Source organism: Prosopis cineraria, unplaced genomic scaffold (assembly GCF_029017545.1).
Source record: "Prosopis cineraria cultivar Desert tree isolate PC_DT_omini unplaced genomic scaffold, ASM2901754v1 PC13, whole genome shotgun sequence".
Lineage (NCBI taxonomy): Eukaryota > Viridiplantae > Streptophyta > Magnoliopsida > Fabales > Fabaceae > Prosopis > Prosopis cineraria.
In genome coordinates this window covers 3,783,901-3,809,585 of record NW_026555344.1, presented here as the reverse complement: position 1 = coordinate 3,809,585, position 25,685 = coordinate 3,783,901, and the positions used below count along the sequence as shown (strand labels likewise).

At 33.0% G+C, this 25,685-nt stretch overlaps 2 protein-coding genes and 1 long non-coding RNA gene across 11 annotated transcripts; 1 reads left to right on the top strand and 2 right to left on the bottom strand.

Moving 5' to 3' along the window:
- The first annotated feature begins 5,760 nt into the window (after positions 1-5,760).
- LOC129291535 (ubiquitin-conjugating enzyme E2 34-like) lies at positions 5,761-10,088 on the top strand. Of its 8 annotated transcripts, none has more exons than XM_054928941.1 (11): positions 5,761-5,828; positions 5,975-6,009; positions 7,173-7,309; positions 7,764-7,818; positions 8,298-8,336; positions 8,473-8,536; positions 8,632-8,693; positions 8,793-8,832; positions 9,021-9,048; positions 9,339-9,430; positions 9,533-10,088. In XM_054928941.1, the coding sequence occupies exons 3-11, from the start codon at positions 7,253-7,255 to the stop codon at positions 9,819-9,821; spliced, it is 726 nt and encodes a 241-aa protein (XP_054784916.1). In that variant the 5' UTR covers positions 5,761-5,828; positions 5,975-6,009; positions 7,173-7,252; the 3' UTR covers positions 9,822-10,088. The 8 variants fall into 8 exon arrangements, with proteins under 8 accessions (XP_054784916.1, XP_054784917.1, XP_054784921.1 ...); XM_054928942.1 differs by having other exon boundaries at positions 7,170-7,309; XM_054928946.1 differs by having other exon boundaries at positions 5,775-5,828; positions 7,219-7,309.
- A 2,514-nt stretch (positions 10,089-12,602) lies between these two features.
- On the bottom strand, positions 12,603-15,452 carry LOC129290232 (RING-H2 finger protein ATL3-like). Of its 2 annotated transcripts, none has more exons than XM_054926952.1 (2): positions 14,074-15,452; positions 12,603-12,681 (listed from the first exon to the last, which is right to left on the bottom strand). In XM_054926952.1, exons 1-2 carry the CDS (start codon positions 14,940-14,942, stop codon positions 12,618-12,620), a joined length of 933 nt encoding a protein of 310 aa, XP_054782927.1. In that variant the 5' UTR covers positions 14,943-15,452; the 3' UTR covers positions 12,603-12,617. The 2 variants fall into 2 exon arrangements, with proteins under 2 accessions (XP_054782927.1, XP_054782928.1); XM_054926953.1 differs by lacking the exon at positions 12,603-12,681 and adding an exon at positions 13,698-13,930 and having other exon boundaries at positions 14,074-15,451.
- Positions 15,453-18,335: 2,883 nt separating this feature from the next.
- On the bottom strand, positions 18,336-19,080 carry LOC129290428 (uncharacterized). Its single transcript, XR_008588380.1, has 2 exons — positions 19,001-19,080; positions 18,336-18,547 (listed from the first exon to the last, which is right to left on the bottom strand). It is a non-coding gene; the product is annotated as an uncharacterized LOC129290428 (long non-coding RNA).
- Positions 19,081-25,685: the final 6,605 nt, after the last annotated feature.

Sequence of the window (25,685 nt, the reverse complement as noted above, 5' to 3'; positions counted from 1 at the left end):
ATAATGAGCTCACACTTGATAGAGACATTATTAGAGTGTCAACGTCAAAGTATGAATATGCTTAAAATGATATGAAAAGTCTCACATCAAATATAGTTCAACTTAATAAAAAAATATATAGTAAAATGAAAGGACTTATATAAACTTTCAGTCATAAGATTTTGAGTTTAATTGTCAATTTCACTACTCATTGCTCATTTGTATTCTCCCTTATTTGTAGGCAACATCCTTTGCTATTGTTTTCCAGTTAGATGAAAATTCCTAACATATAATTTGAATAGGAAAGTACTTACAAAGTAGTTAGATAAGGATGAAAACTAGCCGTTTCCGATTAAAGAATTATTACAATATCTTTTTTAGCTGGATAAAACATTTTAACAAAATAATTAAAAAGGAAAATATGTACTTAAATTTCGTCCCTCCCCTCTAACACAAAATAACAAAAGTTTCTTCAAATGTTCAATATTCCTTGGTTTAAGATTAGTGTATCTGGATTAACAAATTAGTCAAGGAAGAGTTTGGCTGAAAGCTAGGTTTCCATTGATACGCATAACTGTTGATGAGGAGTTCTAGTCTTATGGTTGGCCACAAATCAAACTGTATTGGATAATCACTGAGCTTTTCTTTTAAGTTTGATCTAGGCAGAGGGAATAAAAAAAAAATCTGAAGAACGTTGGATCGATTAAATAGAGGAGTACTTTTCTAATAAACACATCTGAAATATATTTTTCATAACAAAACTTTAGTATTTGTTTCCATTTTAATTTTATTAAATGTCAATTTATTTTTTTTAACATTTTTGTAAGCATAATATTTTTCTGAGAATCATCACGTAGTTCGTGGAATTTGGATTCTAAATTTATTAACCTAATATTGCCATGCCCTGATTATAGAGTTACTTTGTTGAAAGTTGAAAGTTGAAACTTAACTAGGTCAAATCTTGAGCTTAGAGACATTATGAAAAATGAGATTTTGTTTTAAATCACGCACACATACACGACTATTTTATTTTGTTTAGGGATTATTCATTACAGGTTGTACCCTTTAGGCTTTTATAATAAACTGCTCTGTATTTTCAATTATTTTTATAGCAAGGCAGAGTTAACATAATGCAGTCATGCGAGCAAATCTTCATCCCTAATTAACCTTGTCCATTTTCGTTTTCTGGCATGAAACCTTTTCGTGAAGTCTTGAAAAATTACATTTGATCACAATTCAAGGTTCAAACCCTAAATAATGCTCCTCAGAAAAGAATCCAAGCAGATTTTCACTACAGTATCCATCAACTTTCAAACGGAGGAATTCACCGACCTGGGCTTCCAACTTGTTTTATTAGTCATGTATTGGCAAAAATACTCAAAACTGAAGGAGATGATAATATCTCCGATAGGATAAAGAAATCTGACACCGAATCTACTGCTGGAAGATTCCAAAGGTTTGATCCTTGTAAGTTTGAATGAAATTCTCTTGGCTAGTAATCTAGTTGAGGGATTAAATTGCATAGACTGTGTATAGGGAAAGGCTAATTACAGAGTGAGGAAGGTTAGTTTGTGGAAAATATGAGGGTATCTTCAAGCAACCGCCTCTTCTTCTGTAAAGAAAAGGATGAAATATTTGGACAGATATAATTATCATAATCTGGGTTTTGACAGATGTTTGTAACTTTGCTACACACTAAAAAAAAAAAAAAAATCATTATTGGATTCTTACAGATTTAAGTACATCAGAGAATTAACAAGCTATGTCAGCAAAACTGTAAATCCAATCAAAATTGCAGCACACTTAACCGTGGGCAGATGCTGGAAATTGAAACACCAGTGTACTACTCGACAGCTCTTCTGTTACACAGACATGAAAGAAATGAAAAGGAATTTCTGTCCCCTCACCCATCTGTGGGAGGATTGAACCTGCAAAAGAAAAATGAAATTTTCTCTGTCAATCAGTAACTGCAAACTTTGAAAAGGGCTTGAAGCTTAAGAGTAAATAGAGCTTACTGGTTCTGTGTAGGATTAGGGGTGCTTGGAGGTATTCTTCTGAAAGATGAGTCCAACTGCTTCACGGGATTCCTCTTATGTGCCTGAGAAGATGAAGTCCTGCTTAATGGCAAAGAATGAACTTCTGGGTTGGACTTAGCAGACCAAGCTGATAACAACAGTGTGAGAGTAAGAAAAGCCAGTAGAGACCAAGTCTTCTTCATGGTAATGGATGATATTAGTTGAGCCAAAGTCTTTAGGATCAAGTGAACTAATCTAATTGATGTTTAGTACTGTCTCGAATGGTAAATATCAAATGGGGATCTGGTAACAGTGGGACGGTCATGTGGCTGAACCTTCGTCTGATGCATCATCTTGCACACTGCCTCGTCTGGTCTTAGGATTTGGTGAAAAGAAGTGACAGAAACTTTAGAAAAATCATGATCAGGCACGTGATCGGTTCATGACATTAGACTATCTTTTTAGCTTTCTTGGGGGACTAAAAGGTTTTGATATTAAATGCAAGTTATGCAGTGACATCAAGAAACTGATGAGTCCATTCATATGGAAAACTAGCTGTGCATCTTTGGAACTGTTCACACATGGTTCCTCCTTTGTCACTGAGAAATTTTTTTTTATTTAACGGACACTCAGTGAAACAAATCACTTCCACTTGGGATGAACAGAGTAGCATGCGAAGCTTGCACTGTTAATCGATCCAATCACATTGTCAGATCCTCTTTCTCAGAGAACACAGATTATTGTTCTGCAGGAAGTTACTTGGAAGCTGTTTTCTAGGCTCTAGTTTCAGCCCATTGGTTCATGCATATTGGAATATGCTGATAAAAATGAATATGTTTTAATTGAAATTCAGATATATAAATAAAGTTCAATCACAGATTCGTACTACTAAGAAACTATTCGAACCAATGTTATAAAAATCGAACCGGCCATTGAACCGCAATTTGAACCGTGGTCCAACCGATCATAAATAAATTAATATATTTAAAATATTATATATTTAAAATATAAAGAAATAATAATATATATAATAACAAAAAATGAATGTTTAAATTTCAAACAAAATAATATACAATAAAAAAATAACATCCTTCAATATTACATTATTTTCATCCAAAAAATATACAAGTGTTTCATAATTCATAATTTATAACTTTAAAATATATACACATATACATAATTTATACATATTTCATACATTTTTTTATTTCATAATACTTATCAGGTATAAATATGTATTAATTATAATTTTAAAATATGAATTAAAAATAAAAAATTAAAAAATAATATAACCGGTTCAATCGGTTCTTGCCCGGTTTTGGCCGGTTTTACCGGTTCATGGCCGATTATGTCGGTTCTTGACCGGTTCTTGAAATTTCTGATTTTTTGTAATGATCGGACCGGACTTGGGACCGGTTCCTGATTGAACCGGTTTGACCGGCCAATCCGATCCGGTTCTGATAACATTGATTCGAACATTAGACAAGGGCCTTATAGATTTAGAAGTGTGGCATTTCGATCTTCAAACTGGACAGTGCATTTAATCTCAGAAGTCCCAACCGCTGAAAACGTTAACGGATAGTAAGCTCACAGTCTCTCATTAAGGATTCGTTTTTGGATGCACGTCACGTCACAAGAACACGCCCATGTGTCTTGTACGATCCCAGAGAATATTTAGGCTTTATTTATAAATTTTTTTATGAATATTAACCTTACAATTTTATTTATAATTTTTTGAAGATATTAATTATTAATATTTTAAAGGAAAAATGATAAAGAGATCTCAAAAGACTAATTAATTTAATTTAGATATCAAGTAATAAATTTTAAAAATTTAAAATTTAATATCTCAATTTTACAATTGTGTTGTGATGAATTTGTAACTTATTTTTTAAATTTTAATATAATTAAAGAATAAAAAAATTTTCCTGTTAAAACTTAAAATATAAGTTGCAAATTCATCACAATAGAGTTATAAAATTAAAAAAATTGAGTTGCAAATATCTAAATTTTGACATTTGAGATCTAATTTAAATTAATTGATCATTTTGGAACTCTCTATTATTCTCCCTATTTTAATATCAATTTAGTTTTCATTGTGTGATGTTCGAAAGATAATATTAATCAAGGATGATGCTGAATGTGTAAAATGTAGGTAGAAATAGAATTCTTGAATTATAGTAAAGATTCTTGAAATCAAGTTAACATCTTCGTCTTGCTCTCTTGTAAATATATTGGAGGGCTTCTAAGTAGGTGATTAGAAGCATAAATCACAATTTCTGCATATGGAGTAAATCTAATTGACAGAGGATTTTAATCACTGTTTCCAAAAGAATTCTCTTCTATTATGACTTGCCAACACATATAGTAGTACGAAGATTAATGCAAATCTAGCTGACAAATTTAAGCACGCATCGCTCATTTAATCCAAATCTTAACCTGGTGTCGTCTGTGTATCATGTATGTATCACATGCTTTTGCATATTATTTATAGTTTACACAATAAATAAGATTGTTTATTTATAACTTGTAGATAATATTATTTATTATAATTTTTTTAGTAATAATGATATTAATGAAGAGGTAAGCATTTTCATGAGTGAATCCCCTTAAAATCCGGATAAAATAATTTTTAATCTTATATATGTATAATATTTTTGTTTATATACATTTATATTTTTATTAAAAATGATTTTGTTTGAGATGCGATCAAACAATAAATATAAGTATTTCTTTTATTGAAGATTCAATTAATCATATATATAATATTAAAATACTCAAAAGGTGAGATAAATTAATTAAGAATCAAATTCTCATTATGAGGAGTATTTACATTAGTATAAAACATGCCTTGAATGTGATTATTTTTAATAGAGTGATACTTGTGTTGATGCACAAAAAATATATATGTATATACTCAAATGAAAATATTGTATTAACAAATCCACCGGGACGATAAAATCCACTACCATTTGATTTATATTGTCAAATTATTTGGTTAGACGTAAGTTAATAAAATTAACATTTTCGTATAGCAACTTATTTTTGACCTCATTTGCATGTACCGGCTGACTAAATGTGAATTATACACAGTACACCCCTCCATCAATTCACGGGAAAGTACTTAGAGAAAAAGGACCACTATAATAATAAAAAATATAAAAAACCATAAATTTGTAAAGTGGAAATGAAGGATGCTGGCCGACAAAGAGTCAGAGACAATGAAAGATCAATTTTTTTTTTTTTTAAAAAAAACAAGTACATGAATGGCAACGTATGTTTCTAAGATCTTATAAAAACTTATTAAGTAATATATATCATTTTTTAAATTGCCTATTTAATACTAGTGGATGAAATTTGAGGGTATAAAATAAATTTTAATAATAAAAATATTATTTAAAATACACATACTCAAACAAGGCCAATATATATATATATAAACAATTATAATTTTTATATTAACATATCTCAATGAATAAATCAAATGTATTTATATTAAAAAAATAAAATAAGGTTATATTATAAAATTACAAGACGATAATTTGCTGTGAGAATAATTTCGCTATTTCTTTCAAATCAGACACATTTTTTTAGTATATTGCATAAAATTTGCGAGGAAAAGGAAAAAACAAAAAAGGAAATTCATTGCATCTTGCTCTTGCATGAGAAAAATGATGCAAAAATACAGGGCTAAAATTGTCATAAAACAATACTTGGGGCCAAGTCATAACACGAGACTTTATATAAAGGATTTCTGGGTCACAGTCTCACAGAGCATACATAAGCCGAAACTCACAACAGTATTGCAAAGCTTGCGATTCATCGATGGAAACGGTATTTTACCTTCTCTCGCTTTTGCAATTTTCAACGCCACCGTTTTGAAGTGTTACCAGTGCCACTACCCCAACTTTCGTTGCTCTTACTTTTGAACGCTAAAAATCAATTCTCCGATTGAAAATATTATTTATTTGCTGTTTCAGATTTCAGGTTAAATTTGAAAGAAAGTGAACCCCAGGTAGGTTCTCCTCTCTCTTTGTTAATGGCAAAGTTGCAATTTTTTTCTCCAGCACGCGGGTTTCTTTCCCATGATCGCTGGATTAATTGCGCTAGAGATGTCTATGTGGTGTGACTGGATTTTAGATTGCCCTGGATTGTTTCGAATCTTATTTCGTCTGCCTTGGAGTCTAATTATGGGTTACCGTATCGTTAATATTTCTTTTTGCTATTTACAAATATAAGGATTAATTGTACAAGTGACGGTGAATTTTTGAAGAACACTGAGAAAGCATTTCTTACTGAATCGAGTTACGCCTCTCCCTCCCCACAATCCCAAGTCCTCCCCACACCCCCTTCTTTTCTGCGCATCAGGATTTTATACATCCTTACTTCAGCTACAGGACATGGAAGATGTGAAGCTAAACAAGTGAGCAAGATAATAGTGGAAGACGCAGAAGTGTGTACAACATACTTATATATATTTATTAGGCAGGCAGTGAATAAGAACGTAAACGTTTTTAGGCTAAATAATACTTCGTATAAACTTGAAGCTATGTAATTTGAGAAATGAATGACTTTGGACTTGGAACTTGGATTGCACTTTTCATGCTGGTAAAACCGAGCTTTTGGCTTGATGAAATGATATCGAGCTTTGTTGACAGAGAAGTTATGAGCTCAGGAGGCTTCTCCAAAGGAGGGTGTTAGAGATAATGAGATATTAGTGAATGCTGTCATTGGGCCTTGTTCTAACAACTTAAACTTCTGTAAGAGTTAGTTTTATAATTACAGGAATAGTCTACAATGGCACTTACCTTTAATGCTTGGAGAGGAAGATTTGGTGGTAAATCTCCTTCAATTTTCGCAAACTCTAATATCACAGAAAAACGCATGATATTTACCCAATTACGTGTCTCTGGCTTAATTGGTTTGTTTATTGTTTTTCTATGGATTCATTTATATTTTAACTAGTCTATATAATTATCAGATTTTAAAATATAAGATGATTAAAAGTTAGTATATATATCTCCACTGCCGTTAATGTTACAAAGAACTTTCTCATCATTTTTCCCCCAAGAATGTTTTGCTTTTTCGGCTGTTACATTACATAGGTTACTTGTGATTTTTTTAATTTTATTTTCAACCTTTTCATTGACTATTATGTCGTCAATAAATTCTTAGCAGGCAACGCAAGTCACCTTCGAGAATAAAAAAATAAACTACATTGCAGGGCCTTGCTCTTGCTACTGATTGAAATTGGTTAGATGGCGGAGAAGTCATGCATCAAGCGCCTTCAGAAAGAATATAGAGCCCTATGCAAAGTACTTCATCTCTCTTTCTTCCAACTTATTACTTCTTTATTATATACTGTTATTCACATTTTGTATGCTTACATATTCTGTTGTTGTACGACTTCAGCCATTTGAAAAAAGAAAAAAAAAACGCATGTGATGCCATCAGGACCCTCTCCCTTCCTATTTTCTGTGTATTTGTGTGTCCAATTGTTAAGTTGATGTTGCGGCTGCTTGGAGGATATGCAGCACAAGAAAAATGGAAGATATCATCTTGTTTATTTTGCATTTCTACAATTGTAATGCGTATGCAATGTGTCTATATTTAGTGATTATTTGTGCTTCTTCTATTATATCAGTCTTTGCTATATTATTTACTCTTTCAGTCCTATATCAATAAACTGATGTTAAACTATATTTTCCAAAAATAAATTATAGAAGCCACGTGCTGACTGGGCAATAAATTTTTATTATGAATTTGCAGGAGCCTGTATCCCATGTTGTTGCCCGCCCTTCACCAAATGATATTCTTGAGTGGCGTGAGTGCTTTTTACTTTTGTTGCAGAAATAAATAAATTAAAGGCTCATGTCGAACACATTAGGATTGCACCACAGTACCTTTTTTCCCCTAGGATGTGCGTGTAACAGAGAAGGCATTCTTTCCCACCACCTACCATTTATTGCTAGAATATACTCTACAACACTACCAACGGACAAAACTTTTCATCTAAACTAACTGGAATAAGAATGTCTTTGCTTTAAAAAAAAAAAAAAAACAGAGAATGTTTTTGCTGGAGTACCAAATTATTGGTACGACTGTTCTTTGAGATGTTTTTAAATGTTAATCACAGTAGGGAACTCTCTGCTCTTTGTTTTCAGATAATCCTTGCAAATGTTATTTAGAATGGAGATTTAGTCACTTGATGGGTCTTTCACTCTTGTTGTGCTATCACCTAGTTAATTTTAGCTTAGTTGGTTGGTAGTTGTGAATTCTGATTTATTCTTCATCATGTCTCAGATTACGTGTTGGAGGGAAGTGAAGGAACACCCTTTGCAGGTTTGTTAATTTTGCAGCTTGTGATCATTTACGCTTCACTTTTTCAATCCTTATGTGCTTTGTCACTGTGAAATAGCACTTCTTAAAAACCATTATTCCAATTTGAAAACTTGACTTCAAGTTTTTCATATTTTAGGTGGAAATTATCATGGAAAAATCAAATTTCCTCCTGAATATCCATATAAACCACCTGGAATAAGGTGATCCTTCTTGCTGCAGTATTCTTTTTCAATTTTTTTTATCTCGTATATCTGGTCAATGATGATATTGGCTGTGTATACTTTCTATCATGCAGTATGATTACACCTAATGGCCGGTTCATGACTCAAAAAAAGATTTGTTTGTCTATGAGTGATTGTAAGTGCTTTTAATCTATTGTACCACAAGTTATATCATGAACTACTGATATTTTTGTAATTAAATTTAATGTTTGTGTTGATTTTACTGCTTTTGCAGTTCATCCTGAAAGCTGGAATCCTATGTGGTCTGTGTCAAGGTCAGATTGATTCTAGTTTTGAAGATGATATGTGTGGTTTATGCATTTGCTTAATTATTTGTTATTTTATCGTATTTTTTGTTATACTACTGCATGCCTCTGTACAATTAATTGTCATTTGGAGGAAACAGATGATGTTGATAATTACTTGATAGCTTTCCACTAATGTTTCCAACGTATGAATGCAGCATACTTACAGGGCTCCTTTCATTCATGGTAAGTATGTGGTAATTCTTCATATTTTAAGTAAATAAATTATCGTTCCTTTCATATCCTGTGGTTGTTTTTCACTTTCATTTGTTTTGAGCAAGGTGAACTGCCTGTATTGTTAGTTGTAACTTGATAATTGTTTTTCGTTATTCTGTCAGTCAGCCCAAGTGCTAGGTTTAGATAGTGCTTTTTTGAGAGCTTCATTTAGTAACTCATGGTGGTGTATATACTGTTGATACTCAATGTATCCTGTGCTTTGTGGAGAGCTTTCAATTAGATGACGCACTTTTTTGCAGATGGACAACAGTCCAACCACTGGTAGTGTGGATACTACCACTGCCGAGAAGCAGCGACTAGCCAAAATTTCCCTTGCTTTCAATTGCAAGAAGTAAGTATATTGAAGCAGCTAATATTGATAGAGAGTGAGCAAGGTCACTGTGATTGGAGCATCACTCTAAATTCTCTTTGGATCTGATGATTTTGCAAACAGCGCAACATTCCGGAAAATGTTCCCCGAGTATGTTGACAAGTACAACCGCCAGCAGCAACACCTTTCTGAGAAAGTTGATTCTGGGAGGTCATCATCAGACACATCTCGTGATGAAAGACCGAGGCTCTTGTCAGAAAAGGTCTCAGATACTACAGGAGGAGACATGAAAAGAGAAGAGGGGTTGGAGGATGTCAGAAAGAAGAGAAAGCAGTCTTTCCCGACGTGGATGATGTTGTTACTCTTGTCCATCTTTGGAGTTGTAATGGCATTGCCTCTGCTTCAGCTATGATAACAAGCCTCACTGTCCTGGGACTTATTGTCAATATGCTTCTTAGACGTTGTCATGCTTAACATGATTTGTACGGGGAACTCATGGGAATGGAGGTTGTCCTCTATTTATGCCGATTTTCCTCCTCTGTGTCTATGTTGCTTGCTTGGGATTCAGAGCTAAGAAGTAACGAGTTACGTGCTTGATCTATTTTGTGGTTTGTCTTCTGGTATTGTTGGCTGGTAATTAAATGTTATGTAAGAAGTAAAGAGAGAATTGCCAACCGAAGAGTGTGTGTTAGTGTGTGTGTGTGTTTGTGTGTTTATATGTGTTAAGTTGCAAAATAAGAGTAGATTTAAGTCAATATGAGTAAGTTAAACTTAATAATTAATATATAACAAAATAAAAAGATTATAAATTTGAGCTTTAATATTGAGTTAAGACATGGTGCGGTTCTTCAACTGTTCATTGCACGTTTGTTCTCTTATATTAATTTTGGGTGGTGGTTCTAATAAATGATATTGAAGTCAGGTTTTAATGGGAACTTGTATAAGAAAGATGACGTTGAAAGCATGTGATTGCATGCACGTTTGAAACCTTGAATGGAATTGATCATGGCTGTAGGTTGGCCTAGTGATGACTAGGTTTTTTTGACATTTTCTATTTGAAAAGTTTATTAACTCACACTTACCAAAAGATATCTCACATTAAATAAAGTTAAATTTAATAATTAATTAATATATAAATAAAGTGAAAGGACATGTAAATTTGAGTTTTAAAATTTTAAATTAAAATACTATACTTTTTGTGTTATTATTCATCACCTATTTGTTCTTTCATCATATTTTCATATTCCCGCTTCCCATTTCTAATAATATAAATGGAGAAGTAGAGTTAAAAGTTTTACTAACATTGTAACATAATAAAATTTAAAGCAATGCCGAAAAACATTTCAGGCTAGAGTAGTTGTTGGAAACCAAAAGCAGCTAATTGACGTGGAATCAGCCCACTCATAGCATATATGAATTGGTACGCTTCTACCAAGTGCACGTTTCTAAACCAAATAGATTTGTTTATTTATTTTTAAATCTAACTCATTAAAATCTTCCATCTAATCCTTTCCCCTTCATTCTCCCCAAACTAAATAGAGAGTTAATATGCCGTGTATTGCACGGGTGTACAATTTAGCATGTAATATTTGTGTAGGTGATTATTGTTTTTTTATTTTGCCCACAAAACCGAGACAATTACTGTGAAACTGAAAGTTGTATTTACATGCATTTTGGATAATAATTTGGTCATGGAAGCTCTCAGTTGGCTTTGAATGATCCTCGGAGGAAGCTAAGACTGAGGGAGTAATCGAATCCGATGATTAAGCGGTGCAAAGCTGACAAGAAAAGAAAGTTTGGAGTAAAAGTGGAACCCACGGTCGATTATTATTCAAACAAGCAGGAACATGTTTCTGGCACAATATTTAATAGGAGCCACGCAAATTATTTAGGAATCTTCATTAATTTTTTCACCACAAATATATCATCAAAATTTAGTTTAAAATCAGTTTTATTATTCTTTACTTAGAAATAATTCAACTTGCTATAGGTTTTATAAGATATATATTGATATATAAAGTATTTACATTTTATTATGAAAAGTTTAATAATAAACACGTATTTAAATGCTGTCCCATAAGTCTGTCTGATGCGGTTGAGGGAAATACTGGGGTCCCCTTTGGTCGCTTCACTTGAATGTGTATCCTCTGGCAAAACACTCCATGTGCTGTTCAGACACCTACATGGCCACTTGAATATGCGTATACGATGAGGTCAGATTCTGCACACAGCTTCAGAAATCTGCCTCTTTCGTTTTCTGCTTCTTATTATATATTCTGAATATCAATATTTCCTTGTTGTATCTATGATGCTATGTTGAAAAGAAAATATATTTCCTTGTTGAGTTTATTCTACAAATTCTGATTAACATTGTAGAACTTAGGACTATTAATAAAAGTTGCTCTGAATTATGAACACAGGTTTCAGCATCACAAACCTGTTTTTGAACCGATTCTGCAGTGTCCTGTTTCTGGTCAAAATTGAAGTCGCTTTATCTTGTATCGTTTTTCTTCCTTCCCTGTGACCTGTCATTTATTGTTTATCTTTTACTGTCTCATCCCAACAAATCATGAGAGAAGCTAAAGCTAGAATGTGATAATAATTAAGGTTTTAGACCAGTCCAAGGTTCCTGCCCTTCCCACGCCTCGCTTCTTGGAGCCAATAGTTCCTGACTATGTGACCTCCAACAATAATGAAATCAAGTGCTTTCATCGCTTTTACGTAGGAGCAGCAGGTATGGACAGTGCGAATTCCATTAACTTTTTTATATTTATTTTTATTTTTATAAAAGAATTTAAACCGTGTGAAAGTAATCTATGCAGGTACATCGGATTTGGAGTGTAAGTTGACTTCTCCAAACTGCATCCCTTCGTTTCAGCTTCAGCTTACTAGTGCAATATTTTCTCACCATTAGTTAAAAAAGGGCTGCAATTTTAGACATCAGAAATAACAGAGACAGCAAATACTCCAACTTCGAGTCACATCAAAGTTGTTCTCTCAATTTCTCAGCTTTCAACTCGTGAATAATCTGACGTCTGAATCTGAAGGATGTTCAAGTATATTGTACAGGACCTAAGTACAAATTACAAACCAGCAGAAAACATAAAATCTCACGCTAGAATTGAGATTGCACTCCCCGCTTTGTGTCGCTTTGTGTTATCTGAAATGAGTACAGCCAGAAAATGACGTAGATTTCAACATGAGGACCTTAACTTAATGTCCTGTTCGAGAATCTGGTGGAACATTTTTGTTGGCCTTGAAGAACAACCACCCTGATAATTGGTTGTAAACAACGGAATTAAGAGACATCATTAGCAGTAATTTAGATTTTTTTTTTCCCTTTTCACGAGAATTGCATGTTAGACGCTTGGATAGAAACACGAATACAGGTCCCATTCACAACATGACTCACCACTCATGACGTTTATCTGCTTTGCAGTTTAAGAGTGCAATAATGCGGAGATACACACCTGGCTTTTAGGATTAGAATGGGTTCCTTAGGGGAGAGGATAAGAACAAACGGTGGATAATACTTTTAAACGTTATCCTTTATACAAAATTGGGTCAAAATATTTCAGTCAAGGATCCTCCGTTTTGGTGTTTATAAAAATACTCTGTTCATGACACGTGACCTAACCTAACTAGGTAAAATCTAAAAGACAAAACCCCGATGAAGAAACGGAATCAAGCTTAGTTTGTTTTCGAGTTTCATGTGATTTACGAGATCCATTCTAATTATTTGTATAAGAACAAAAATATATTCATGGAACTGCCAAGAACCAAGATACGTTTTTTTCTGTCTTGTATCTTTCTCTCTGGCTCATTCCAGAAAAGACCGACGTCTTTATCCTAAACTTCCTTCTTTTATCCATAAAAAGTTTCTTCAATTTGCATCCCATCAGGCATAGACACACACACAAGCCGTTACTATAATCTTGATTTCATATTCCATTGATATCTTGGCAGGGTGCGTAGTTCCATCGAATTTGGCTTAGTTGAAATGTTCAATGGCTTCAAATTCTATAATGAGCACGTAATCGATTCCCTAATTATCAGGGAATCAACCAGTCAGAACAGAACACAGTGGAATTCAGAGGCAAAAATATAGGACGATAAACAGGTAAAGACTGTTCGCAACATGGGGAATGCCGCATCCTACTCTACCAGCCTCTCCTCTAGGCTCTGTCGGTGGTTCTAGATGATTTCTCATCCAGATCCATCATTGGGTAAGAAAATGGAAGTTGAAAACAGACTAACAAGTATATGAGATAAATTACTCAAGAAACTATTACTCAAGAAACTAATATCATTCTCTTTTCAAGCATCAAGATTCTAATCATTCATCATTCACATAACAATTACCATCTTAGAAATTATCTCCATGGATTAGATGGATCATGGCATGTCATAACAAGAGCTGTCTCTCTGAAACACCCGGAGGAACCCAACCTCTCAAGGACTGTGCGTCACCTTTCAGAGATTAGTTCTTCCTATTGACTCTCTTCTATAATTTGCAAATGGCTGCATCAATATATGTGGGCAGATCTATTAAAAAAGGGGGGAAGAAATATGCAGATACATTCTCTCATATAAGTAACTAGCTCTGTCCTCTCCCTGCTTGTTCCACATCTATAGAGCCAGGACCAGGATTACAAGGACCTAACCTTTTGTCTCTGCTTAAAAGCCTCTTCAGTGACCTCAGTCTTGTGGTCATTGGTGATTTCAGCTCATCTTCAGCAAACCTGTTTGCAGAAGGAGATAAAGACGAAGAATTGACCTCACTTGGTATATCAATCACCATCATTTCATGGCGTCTATTATTACTGCTACTGCTAGCTGTGGTAGAAGATGAAGGACTCTCTTCTTCTGAAGAAGTGTTGATAGAACTAACTTGAGTCTGATTCCCCCAAACCAACACATTAGTTGGAAAATTTGGAGACTCTGAACCACTCCCGGCAGCTAAAGCTGAATTTTGAAAATTTTCTGATGCTTGTGACTGACTAGTAATATTCTCTGCGGAATTTTCACGAACACTTGAACTGCTATTGCATTTAGGGGTTTCAGAAGCAACTGGGTTTCTGCACAGTGGGCAAGTAGAATGTGATTGAAACCACATATCTATACAATCCACATGAAACCCATGGTTGCATTTGGGTAAAAGCCTCGCCTTTTCTCCTTGGACAAGCTCAGAGAGACAAACAGCACATTCTAAACCATCTTTGAAATTTTCAGGTTGGTACACCAATACGGGTAAGGACAAAAGCACTGAAGGGTCGAGTCCGCCGCTCTGACCGCCGTAAATAGCCGGATCTTGCCCTGGGGCGAAGACAAAGCGGCGTCGACGGCGACGGCGAGGCGGCGGAGGAGTGGTTTCTTCAATGCTCCACCAGAACCATTTGGCGTAGAGATGGAGGAACAGAACAAACACAACCACCATGAAGAGGATTATTATAGCTAGCACCATGATTTTTCCCGTCACTTCAACTGCGGGAGATTCGCTCAATTTGTCATTAGACATGAACGAGTCACCCATGATTCCGGCTTACCCTTTATGTTCCTATAATTCAAGAAGCTTCTTCGGGACGCTGCAAATTAAAGACACCCAGACGAGTTTGGAAACGAACAGAATGATCGAAGACCAGATGGGAAGTCACTCGAACTTGTGGGTTCTCGAGAAGAAAACCATAAGAGTTTAAACTTGCGAAGCTCGGTGAATTTCAGAAGAAGAAGAAGGATCTAGTTTTTGATTCTGGGATTGAGAATGTTGGAGAATAAAGAGGAGGAAGAAGTAAGCGAAGACGCGAGAGAATTCAAAGGAGGGAGAAGCAGAAGGAGTAGGAGAACCTCCACATTGGACTTGAGACTTGGACTTTAGGAGGGACACAAGCGAAGAAGATGATGGATTTGGAGTCTACTCAACTCACAGATTCTTGAGATGTGAATAACTTCATAAAAGCAGGGAAAATACAAGTGCTTCGTTGAATATCAAACCGCCATGTCATGTCGACTCCACTGCTCAAATTTTCTTTCCATTTTCCACCGCTGGTCGTTTTCTTCCTTCCCAATACACCTTTTGCATACTTGGTATCAGATTTAAATTGAGTCGAATCCTTCAGATGACTTATACTCCTTCTGTTTTTATATATAAAATATTTTTAATTAAATCATATAAATTAATAAAAATTAATTATTTAATTAAAGATATAGTAATATTTTAATTTTATTTGTAATAATTATAAATAAAAAATAATTTTTTAAATATAAATTAATAACAGTATTTATTTTTTAATTTAATAAGGATAATATATCCATTCATTAAAAAATATACTAATAATTTTTTATATTTGAAGATAAAAAAATTTAAAAAAACTTTTTATATGAGAGATGGAGGGAGTATATAAATTTTATATTTTACATAATACAGGTTGTTTGAATTATAAAAGCTTGAATTGGGTGCATGACATTTTAGATTGCAACCAAATTTTTATTTGTTCTATAATTTCATTAGAAATTCAAATTATTTCTGGATCATAATTTTGAAATTATAATTACTACAATCCTTTTTTTTTCAAATTTTTACTATCAGTACCTATATTATTCCCACCCGTCTCATGACTCTCATCCCTCATTCTCGTTTTTCATATATTGAAAAGTTTGTTATTTTCAAACTTTTGTTCTACTTTAAATTATAGCATTTTTTTACTTTTAAAATTTTTTACACAGTCTAAATAAAAAATTTAAAATATTATATTTAAAATTTAAAATTTAAATTTAAATCAATCAATTCAAATACTTTTTTTATTTTTTTAATCGTAAGGATTTGAACTTGATGATTTTAATTTAAAATAACTAGTCTTACTATTAACTTTCATCACCTTTAAAATCTCTAATTTAATTTACGTGGGAGGTGCTTTCATCTTTTAAGCACGTAGTATTAATTCCTCTACAGGGAGCAAATTTGATTACCTTGTTGAAGAAGATTGGCGTCCATTCTCAGTGTAATATTTTTGTAAATTGTAATGTCCTTGTTATGGTGTTTTTCAAAGTGATGCTTAACGGGGCAGATCGAGAAAAAAGAAACGGAAGGACTAAATTGGCCAACCAAGTTGACCATTATTTTACCTAACCCGAAACGACGAACATCGGACAAATTTAGAGTGGTCGTACGGGTAAGCTGAAATGATCACCCTTCATAAACTGCAAATAAAAATAAGAGCTCCGTCGTTCAACTACTTTTACAAGTCAAGACACAATTCAAGTCCCATCTAATTATGCTGTTTCAAAATTGTTTTTAATATTTTTATTATTTAATGTGGTCGTATATTTATTTATTTATTTATTTGTTCTCACATTGACCTTTATTTTTCCCTTTTTGATTACTCTAATTTTTGTAATCATCTCAAAGCTAAAATATGAAGTTGTATAGAATCTCCTTCATGATTATAACTACTTAAAAATAATGGCGTGAAGAAGAAAACTGTATAAGATTTGCATTAGGAATAATTACGTAATCAAAATAATTTTCCGAAACTGCAAATAAATAGATTCATGGACATCAAATATATAAGTGAACAGAACTAAACAATTTTTATGAATTTTGTTCAAATTACACGACTTTTTATTTTTTTAAATCAATGCCAGTCTCTCTTGAATTTGATAGGTGTCTTTTATATCTATTTTTAAACTCTACATAAATCTTATCTAGAATAATAGTAAATTCAATAATTTTTATAATTTAGTTGGAATTAGTTACACAGGTTTAGTATATCTTAAAATATACATTATTCTCCTCTTAAAAAAATGAAAACAGTGTGTTATTTTTATAAAACTATAATACATATTGACCTATATTTTGTATGAAATTTGATGTAAGTTACAAGTTCCTTGCTTTTTTTTTTTTTTTGGTCAAAATTCCCTGGCTTCTTGATGGTCTAACTTTCTAAATAAATTCCATGCAATTAACTTTTTAATTTTAGAAAGTTAGTATAAATTATAAACTCATACAATGTTTGATAGACGAACAAAATATTTTTTTTTAGAAAAATATAATAAGAAATGAATATATTATACTTTTATTATGGGTACAATTTTTATTTTATTTAAAAAAAATATTTTCCTGTGCACCGAACGTGCAATAAGAATATTCAAGATTCCGATGATTACTGAGTCAAATGTGCTCGAGTAAAATTTGATATTGAAGTTTTGTAAATGAAAGAAATTATACACGAGATATGTATTTAATCGAGATTTAAATCCGCTCAAATGTGAGTTAGTTAAAATTCTATACAGATTTATTAAAAAAAAGTATGGGCTTTTACACACATAACCGATATCATATGACTATATAAAAAAATAATTTATCCTTTCTTAAATTTTAAAAATGACATTTTTAATATTTAGTTGATATATAATTTATAAAACTATCTTTTTAAAATTATAACACCCTGCTTTTATCAATTACCATAACATACTCAAAATATGAATTAGGCGAACAAGAGAGACAAATGTGTGCTACAATCATGACAGAAGAAACAAATAAATCAACTCAAAAATAAAAGAAAGCAAAGCAATATGAGCAAGCCACAGCACGACAACGAGAGATGAGTAGTGTAACACACCAAATTTTTTTTTTTAAATAATTTAACTCAACCATAGTTGGGTTACAGCCACCCAACACATTTTTATATCAATAATTTTAATATAAAATATTTTATAATTAACATTTCAGATAAATTTTTACCTCCCACATGCCATTAGGCTAAATCACATTTGTCCATCCTTATACTCCCAACAAGTAAACTAAATCACATTTGTCCATCCTTATACTCCCAACAAGTAAAATAAGCAATTTAATAAATTTTCAACACAAACCAGTTATTTGGCCTTATAATCATGCCATTTTAACCAATCCAAAGTAAACCAAATATTAAAATTACAGTCATCCAAATTGTACTAAAAATAGAAATAGTTTGAAAGGCATGATTACATTTATATATTCATATAATTGACAATAAACAAAAAGCCCTAATATTGGCAATATAACACATTATAAATCATAAATTAAATACCCAAAAGAGACAGTGGATCTATACCACTAAGCCTCTGGGACTCCTCCACGTGTCACTCGTGGCTCTTCTCCTGAAAATTGTTAACCACATAATGAGACTCAAAAGTCCCAGTAACCAAAGCCAATTTATGATAGTGTATACAAACAGTTAAGTGTGTGTTTACTAAGTGAGAATTAAAAATAATATAATTCCAATAAATATAAGAAATAATACAATACACACAAACAACCATCCTTATATCCCTCCATTAACCTCGAGCCGTAGCCCTCACTCGGTGCTAAATTACCCGGCCAAAGGTAGATTAGCCCGAGCCCTTACAAACCACCTATTGAGCTCCAATAGGGGCATACCACGTGGCACATAAATACAACAACAATAGCAAGTCTCCCAACACCTCCCACAATAATCAAATAAATTTATAATAATATTGCACAATTATATAATATTACAAAATTTATAATTTTCTCAATAATCACCCAATTAACATGAAGTAACACTAATCATAAATTAAAAGCATGGTTACCTTGTGGCTTTTTCAATAAATTATTCCTTAAAATTTCTCTCTCACCACAATCTTCACCAGTAATACAATCTACAAAATAACATATTATTTATAAATATTAGTTTCAATTTTTGAAACTGATAAAATAATTCTAATAATAGAATTAAAAATATAACATAATTCCTAATCTCAATCTTAATACAAATCTATAGTTAATACTATTAAGTATAATTTTTAAATCCTCTTTTAATTATCAATAAACATTAATAATCTAAAAAATCAACTTCTAAACTAATTTTTATTATCAAAATTTTCTTTTTATTTTATAAATTCGTACCTAAAATACCCAAAAATTAAAAATTAAGTCTCTAGCTTAGAATCATAATCCTATAGCCATAATAATTCATTTCTCATCCCAAATAATCATCTAAACCTCAATAAATCAACATATATTTTCAGATCTAGTCTAGAATTTGATCCATAAGCCATAAATTCAAAGATCATTAACAAATTTATACTCTATAACATTTATTATACTACTGACAACCTCAAAAACCATATTTATTCAACATAAATTCATCTCTCTTCCAGATCTTAAATTTTCTACCACTACAAACTCAGAAACTAAAGAAGAAGGATGACTAAGAAAAATTTTTAGAACACTTACTTAGTCTTGAAAAGCTTAAAATCACACCCTAAATATCCTATTAAAAACTCTTACCTTAAAAATTTAGATATTTCGCACCGGTGACTCGCATTCTCTCCGCCTCAACTCGCGCGCAGGAATGAATGAGGAAATGAAGGAAGGTGAGTTTTTATAAAAATTCAGTGGGTCCCACACATTTTTTTTATTATTTCTTCTTCTCTCTCCCCCTTTTTTTTATTATTATTTTATATTTACTATTCATGCGGTGCCAAAAGCAAATTCGTTTTCTCTTCTTCTTCCTTTTTTTTGGCATACCTTTTCCCCTTTTTTTTATTATAATAATAATTTAATAATTTTTTTAATTAATTTTTTTAATAAATTTATTTTATTTTATTTTTTAAAATTTTTTTTTAGAATTATATCCTAAGTTATATTTAATAATCATCTCTTACTAATTTTCTTACCTCTAAATATTATTTTTTTTATTTCTATTAACCCAATTTAACTATTAAAATTTAAATTGGAATGTTACAATTCTCCCCTCCTTTTAGAAATTTTGTCCTTAAAATTTAAAGTTAGTAACTATTAACTACTTACTTAATCAAAAAGACGAGGATAATCACGTCGCATACTGTCCTCGGTCTCCCACGTAGCATCACCTGGAGTCGTGTCCTTCCAAATTACTTTAACCAATCTAATGGTCTTGTTTCTTAATTGCTTGTCCTTGTAATCCACAATCCTTTCTGGTTCAGCTTTGAATGTCAAATTCTCCCTGAGTTCAATCTCCTCGGGTTCAATTATATGGGAAGGATCTGGTTGATACTTTTTCAGTTGTGACACATGGAATACGTTGTGTATTCCAGCAATTTGGGGTGGTAATGCTACTTGGTACGCTACTGGTCCAACTCGTTTTAAGATCTCAAAAGGCCCCATAAACCTTGGTGTCAACTTCTTAGCCTTAATAGCTCTTCCAACACTAGTTACTGGAAAGATTTTCAAAAATACATGGTCACCTACTTCAAACTCAAGCGGTCTTCTCCTCTTATCCGCATAACTCTTTTGTCTACTTTGAGCTGTGAGTAATTTTTGCTTGATTAAAGCAATCTTTTGGGTAGTCTCATCAACAATGTCCAGCCCCAAAACAGTTCTCTCACTTAATTCTGTCCAACACAGTGGCGATCTACATTTTCTTCCATATAATGCCTCATAAGGTGCCATCTGAATGCTAGAATGAAAACTATTATTGTAGGCAAATTCAGCTAATGGCAAGTGACTATCCCAATTACCTCTAAGCTCAATGGCACAAGCTCTTAACATGTCTTTAAGAGTTTGTATGGTTCGTTCCGTTTGCCCATCGATCTGGGGGTGGTAAGCTGTGCTAAAACTCAGACGAGTACCCATGGCTTCCTGTAATGACTTCCAAAAGTTTGATGTGAATCTCGGATCACGATCAGATACAATATTTGTCGGCACTCCATGCAATCTCTGTAACATTCCAATTTAAATTTTAATAGTTAAATTGGGTTAATAGAAATAAAAAAAATAATATTTAGAGGTAAGAAAATTAGTAAGAGATGATTATTAAATCTAACTTAGGATATAATTCTAAAAAAATTTTAAAAATAAAATAAAATAAATTTATTTAAAAAAAATTAATTAAAAAAAATTATTAAATTATTATTATAATAAAAAAAGGGAAAAAGGTATGCCAAAAAAAAAGGAAGAAGAAGAGAAAACGAATTTGCTTTCGGCGCCGCATGAATAGTAAATATAAAATAATAATAAAAAAAGGGGAGAGAGAAGAAGAAATAATAAAAAAAATGTGTGGGACCCACTGAATTTTTATAAAAACTCACCTTCCTTCATTTCCTCATTCATTCCTGCGCGCGAGCTGAGGCGGAGAGAACGCGAGTCACCGGTGCGAAATATCTAAATTTTTAAGGTAAGAGTTTTTAATAGGATATTTAGGGTGTGATTTTAAGCTTTTCAAGACTAAGTAAGTGTTCTAAAAATTTTTCTTAGTCATCCTTCTTCTTTAGTTTCTGAGTTTGTAGTGGTAGAAAATTTAAGATCTGGAAGAGAGATGAATTTATGTTGAATAAATATGGTTTTTGAGGTTGTCAGTAGTATAATAAATGTTATAGAGTATAAATTTGTTAATGATCTTTGAATTTATGGCTTATGGATCAAATTCTAGACTAGATCTGAAAATATATGTTGATTTATTGAGGTTTAGATGATTATTTGGGATGAGAAATGAATTATTATGGCTATAGGATTATGATTCTAAGCTAGAGACTTAATTTTTAATTTTTGGGTATTTTAGGTACGAATTTATGAAATAAAAAGAAAATTTTGATAATAAAAATTAGTTTAGAAGTTGATTTTTTAGATTATTAATGTTTATTGATAAGTAAAAGAGGAGTTAAAAATTATACTTAATAGTATTAACTATAGATTTGTATTAAGATTGAGATTAGGAATTATGTTATATTTTTAATTCTATTATTAGAATTATTTTATTAGTTTCAAAAATTGAAACTAATATTTATAAATAATATGTTATTTTGTAGATTGTATTACTGGTGAAGATTGTGGTGAGAGAGAAATTGTAAGGAATAATTTATTAAAAAAGCCACAAGGTAACCATGCTTTTAATTTATGATTAGTGTTACTTCATGTTAATTGGGTGATTATTGAGAAAATTATAAATTTTGTAATATTATATAATTGTGCAATATTATTACAAATTTATTTGATTATTGTGGGAGGTGTTGGGAGACTTGCTATTGTTGTTGTATTTATGTGCCACGTGGTATGCCCCTATTGGAGCTCAATAGGTGGTTTGTAAGGGCTCGGGCTAATCTACCTTTGGCCGGGTAATTTAGCACCGAGTGAGGGCTACGGCTCGAGGTTAATGGAGGGATATAAGGATGGTTGTTTGTGTGTATTGCAATATTTCTTATATTTATTGGAATTATATTATTTTTAATTCTCACTTAGTAAACACACACTTAACTGTTTGTATACACTATCATAAATTGGCTTTGGTTACTGGGACTTTTGAGTCTCATTATGTGGTTAACAATTTTCAGGAGAAGAGCCACGAGTGACACGTGGAGGAGTCCCAGAGGCTTAGTGGTATAGATCCACTGTCTCTTTTGGGTATTTAATTTATGATTTATAATGTGTTATATTGCCAATATTAGGGCTTTTTGTTTATTGTCAATTATATGAATATATAAATGTAATCATGCCTTTCAAACTATTTCTATTTTTAGTACAATTTGGATGACTGTAATTTTAATATTTGGTTTACTTTGGATTGGTTAAAATGGCATGATTATAAGGCCAAATAACTGGTTTGTGTTGAAAATTTATTAAATTGCTTATTTTACTTGTTGGGAGTATAAGGATGGACAAATGTGATTTAGTTTACTTGTTGGGAGTATAAGGATGGACAAATGTGATTTAGCCTAATGGCATGTGGGAGGTAAAAATTTATCTGAAATGTTAATTATAAAATATTTTATATTGAAATTATTGATATAAAAATGTGTTGGGTGGCTGTAACCCAACTATGGTTGAGTTAAATTATTTAAAAAAAAAATTTGGTGTGTTACAAATTTTGGTATCAGAGCTACATGTTTCAAATTCTTATAAATTATGAAATTATTATACATTAACCTAGTTTATTGGCAATATACATTATTAAATCATAATACTTCTCCATTATTTTTCTTGTCTTGAGATTAGTGTTAACTTAATTATGTGACTTCCATCCTTTAGGAGGGGAGAGATGGTGTCTAAAACTAGGAGAGGTGGTGAAATTGTCGGTGATTCTATAGAGCCAATAGGAAATGACATACCTTCACTGCCACAACCAGAGCCCACACAGCAACAAATCGGGCAGGGCGAGCCTATACAGTCATAACTAAGACAGGATGAGCCAACTATGAGGCAAATGATGGATTTACTATATAATCTTAGTGACCGCATGAAGAGACAAGAAGAAGAGTTGGCCGCTTTAAAACAATATAAGGAGAATTCCAACCGAGAAGGAAATGGCCAACAAGAAGGAAGCCATACCAAAGTATTAAATGCGAGCCAATTTGCTGATGAAGGCTCACCTTCTTATTCTCACCATGAGACTAGTCCGAAGAATGTGAGTCTCCACTCTGAGCAACAGACATCCACGATCACAAAGATCTGGAGTACTTTTCGTAAGTTTAATCCTTCTACTTTCGATGGAAATCTTAAGCCGGCGGTAGTTGAAGAATGGATAGATCAATTGGAGAGTATTTTTCGTATGGTTGTGTGTACTTCTAATCAAAAGGTGCAGCTGGCAATATTCTTACTACAGAAGAGTGCTAAGAAATGGTGGGAAACATCAGGACCGAAGGATGATTCCTCTCTTACTTGGGAAGATTTTAAAGCCATATTGTTCGAGAATTATTTTCCTACTGCACTGAGAGCAGAAAAGGAGGCTGAGTTTCATGCATTTCGTCAGGGTGATCTAGATGAGGATGAATTTATTGAACAATTCTCAGAATTATCTAAATACTCTACTTACCTCCAGAAACATGAAGATACAGAGTGGATGGCTGAACGATTACTAGAGAAGGCGAGGCCTGATCTAAGGGAACAGTTAGCCCCTTTTGAGATCAAGACCTTCAGTGAGATGTGCAATAAGCTTCGAATAGTTTCTCGGAGGAAGAGAGAGGCTAGATTAGAAGCTGATAGAGAGAGGAGGAAAGAACCTCATGGGAAGCCCCCTATCCACACCAGACCCATTGGTGGAGTAGAGAAGAGGAGCAGTCAAATCTTTGGAGGCTTTAGAAATCAGAAGAAGAAGGGCTACTATCATAAGGGCCAAAGCTACAGAGGGAATCAGAGTGGGAGTCAAGGGTCTTACAGGAGCTCAGCTACCTTTAATCCTACTCCTGGTGCTGCTAGTAATCAAGCATGCAGTAAGTGTGGGAAGTTTCATTCTGGTGATTGTTGGGTTTGTTACATCTGTCAGAAGCCTGGTCATATTGCTCGATTCTGCTATCAGAACCAAAATAGGGGTAATGATCAGAGACCTACAATACCAGCACGAGTGTATGCCCTTCTGGGCCAGAGGCTGCTAACAACCCTAATGCTATCAGAGGTATAATCCGAATCCTTGATAATGATGTTTGTGCTTTATTTGATTCGGGTGCTACACACTCTTTTGTGTCTGATGAATGTGTGAAAAGATGTAAATTGCTTGTGTGTACCTTACCTTTTGATGTGAAGATTTCTACTCCTGCTGGTTTGACTGTAAGGACTGCTAAGGCATGTCTAAATGTAGAGGTTGAGTATGAGGGTCGAAAGACCACCATAGACCTCATTTGTTTGTCTTTGTCTGGAATTGATGTTATTATGGGGATGGATTGGTTGTCTGCAAATGGAGCTGTACTTAATTGTCAGAAAAAGAGTGTGTCACTCTCAGCTCTTACTGTAACCCCTGTAGAGTCCTAAAGTCCTATGTTGTTGTCTGCAGCTCAAGTAGAACAGTGTATAAGAAAGGGCTGTCAAGCTTTTATGATTTTCTTCTCAATCAAGGCAGAGATTGAAGAAGGTGTAGATCAGATTCCAGTAGTGAGAGAATTCCCTGACGTCTTTCCTACTGAAGTGATCGATTTGCCTCCAGAACGAGAGGTTGAGTTCTCGATTGAACTCGTACCTGGTACGGGGCCTATTTCTAAGGCACCCTATAGGATGTCTCCATTGGAGTTAGCTGAATTGAAGAGACAAATTGAAGAGTTGTTAGAGAAGGGGTTTATCAGACCGAGTGTATCGCCATGGGGGTCACCGGTACTGTTTGTGAAAAAGAAAGATGGAAGCCTTAGATTGTGTATTGATTATAGACAATTGAATAAGGTAACCATCAAGAACAAGTACCCCTTACCTCGAATTGATGATTTGTTAGACCAATTAGTCAATTCAGCGGTGTTTTCTAAGATTGATCTAAGATCAGGGTATCATCAATTGAGGGTTAGAGCAGAGGATATCCCTAAAACTGCTTTTAGGACT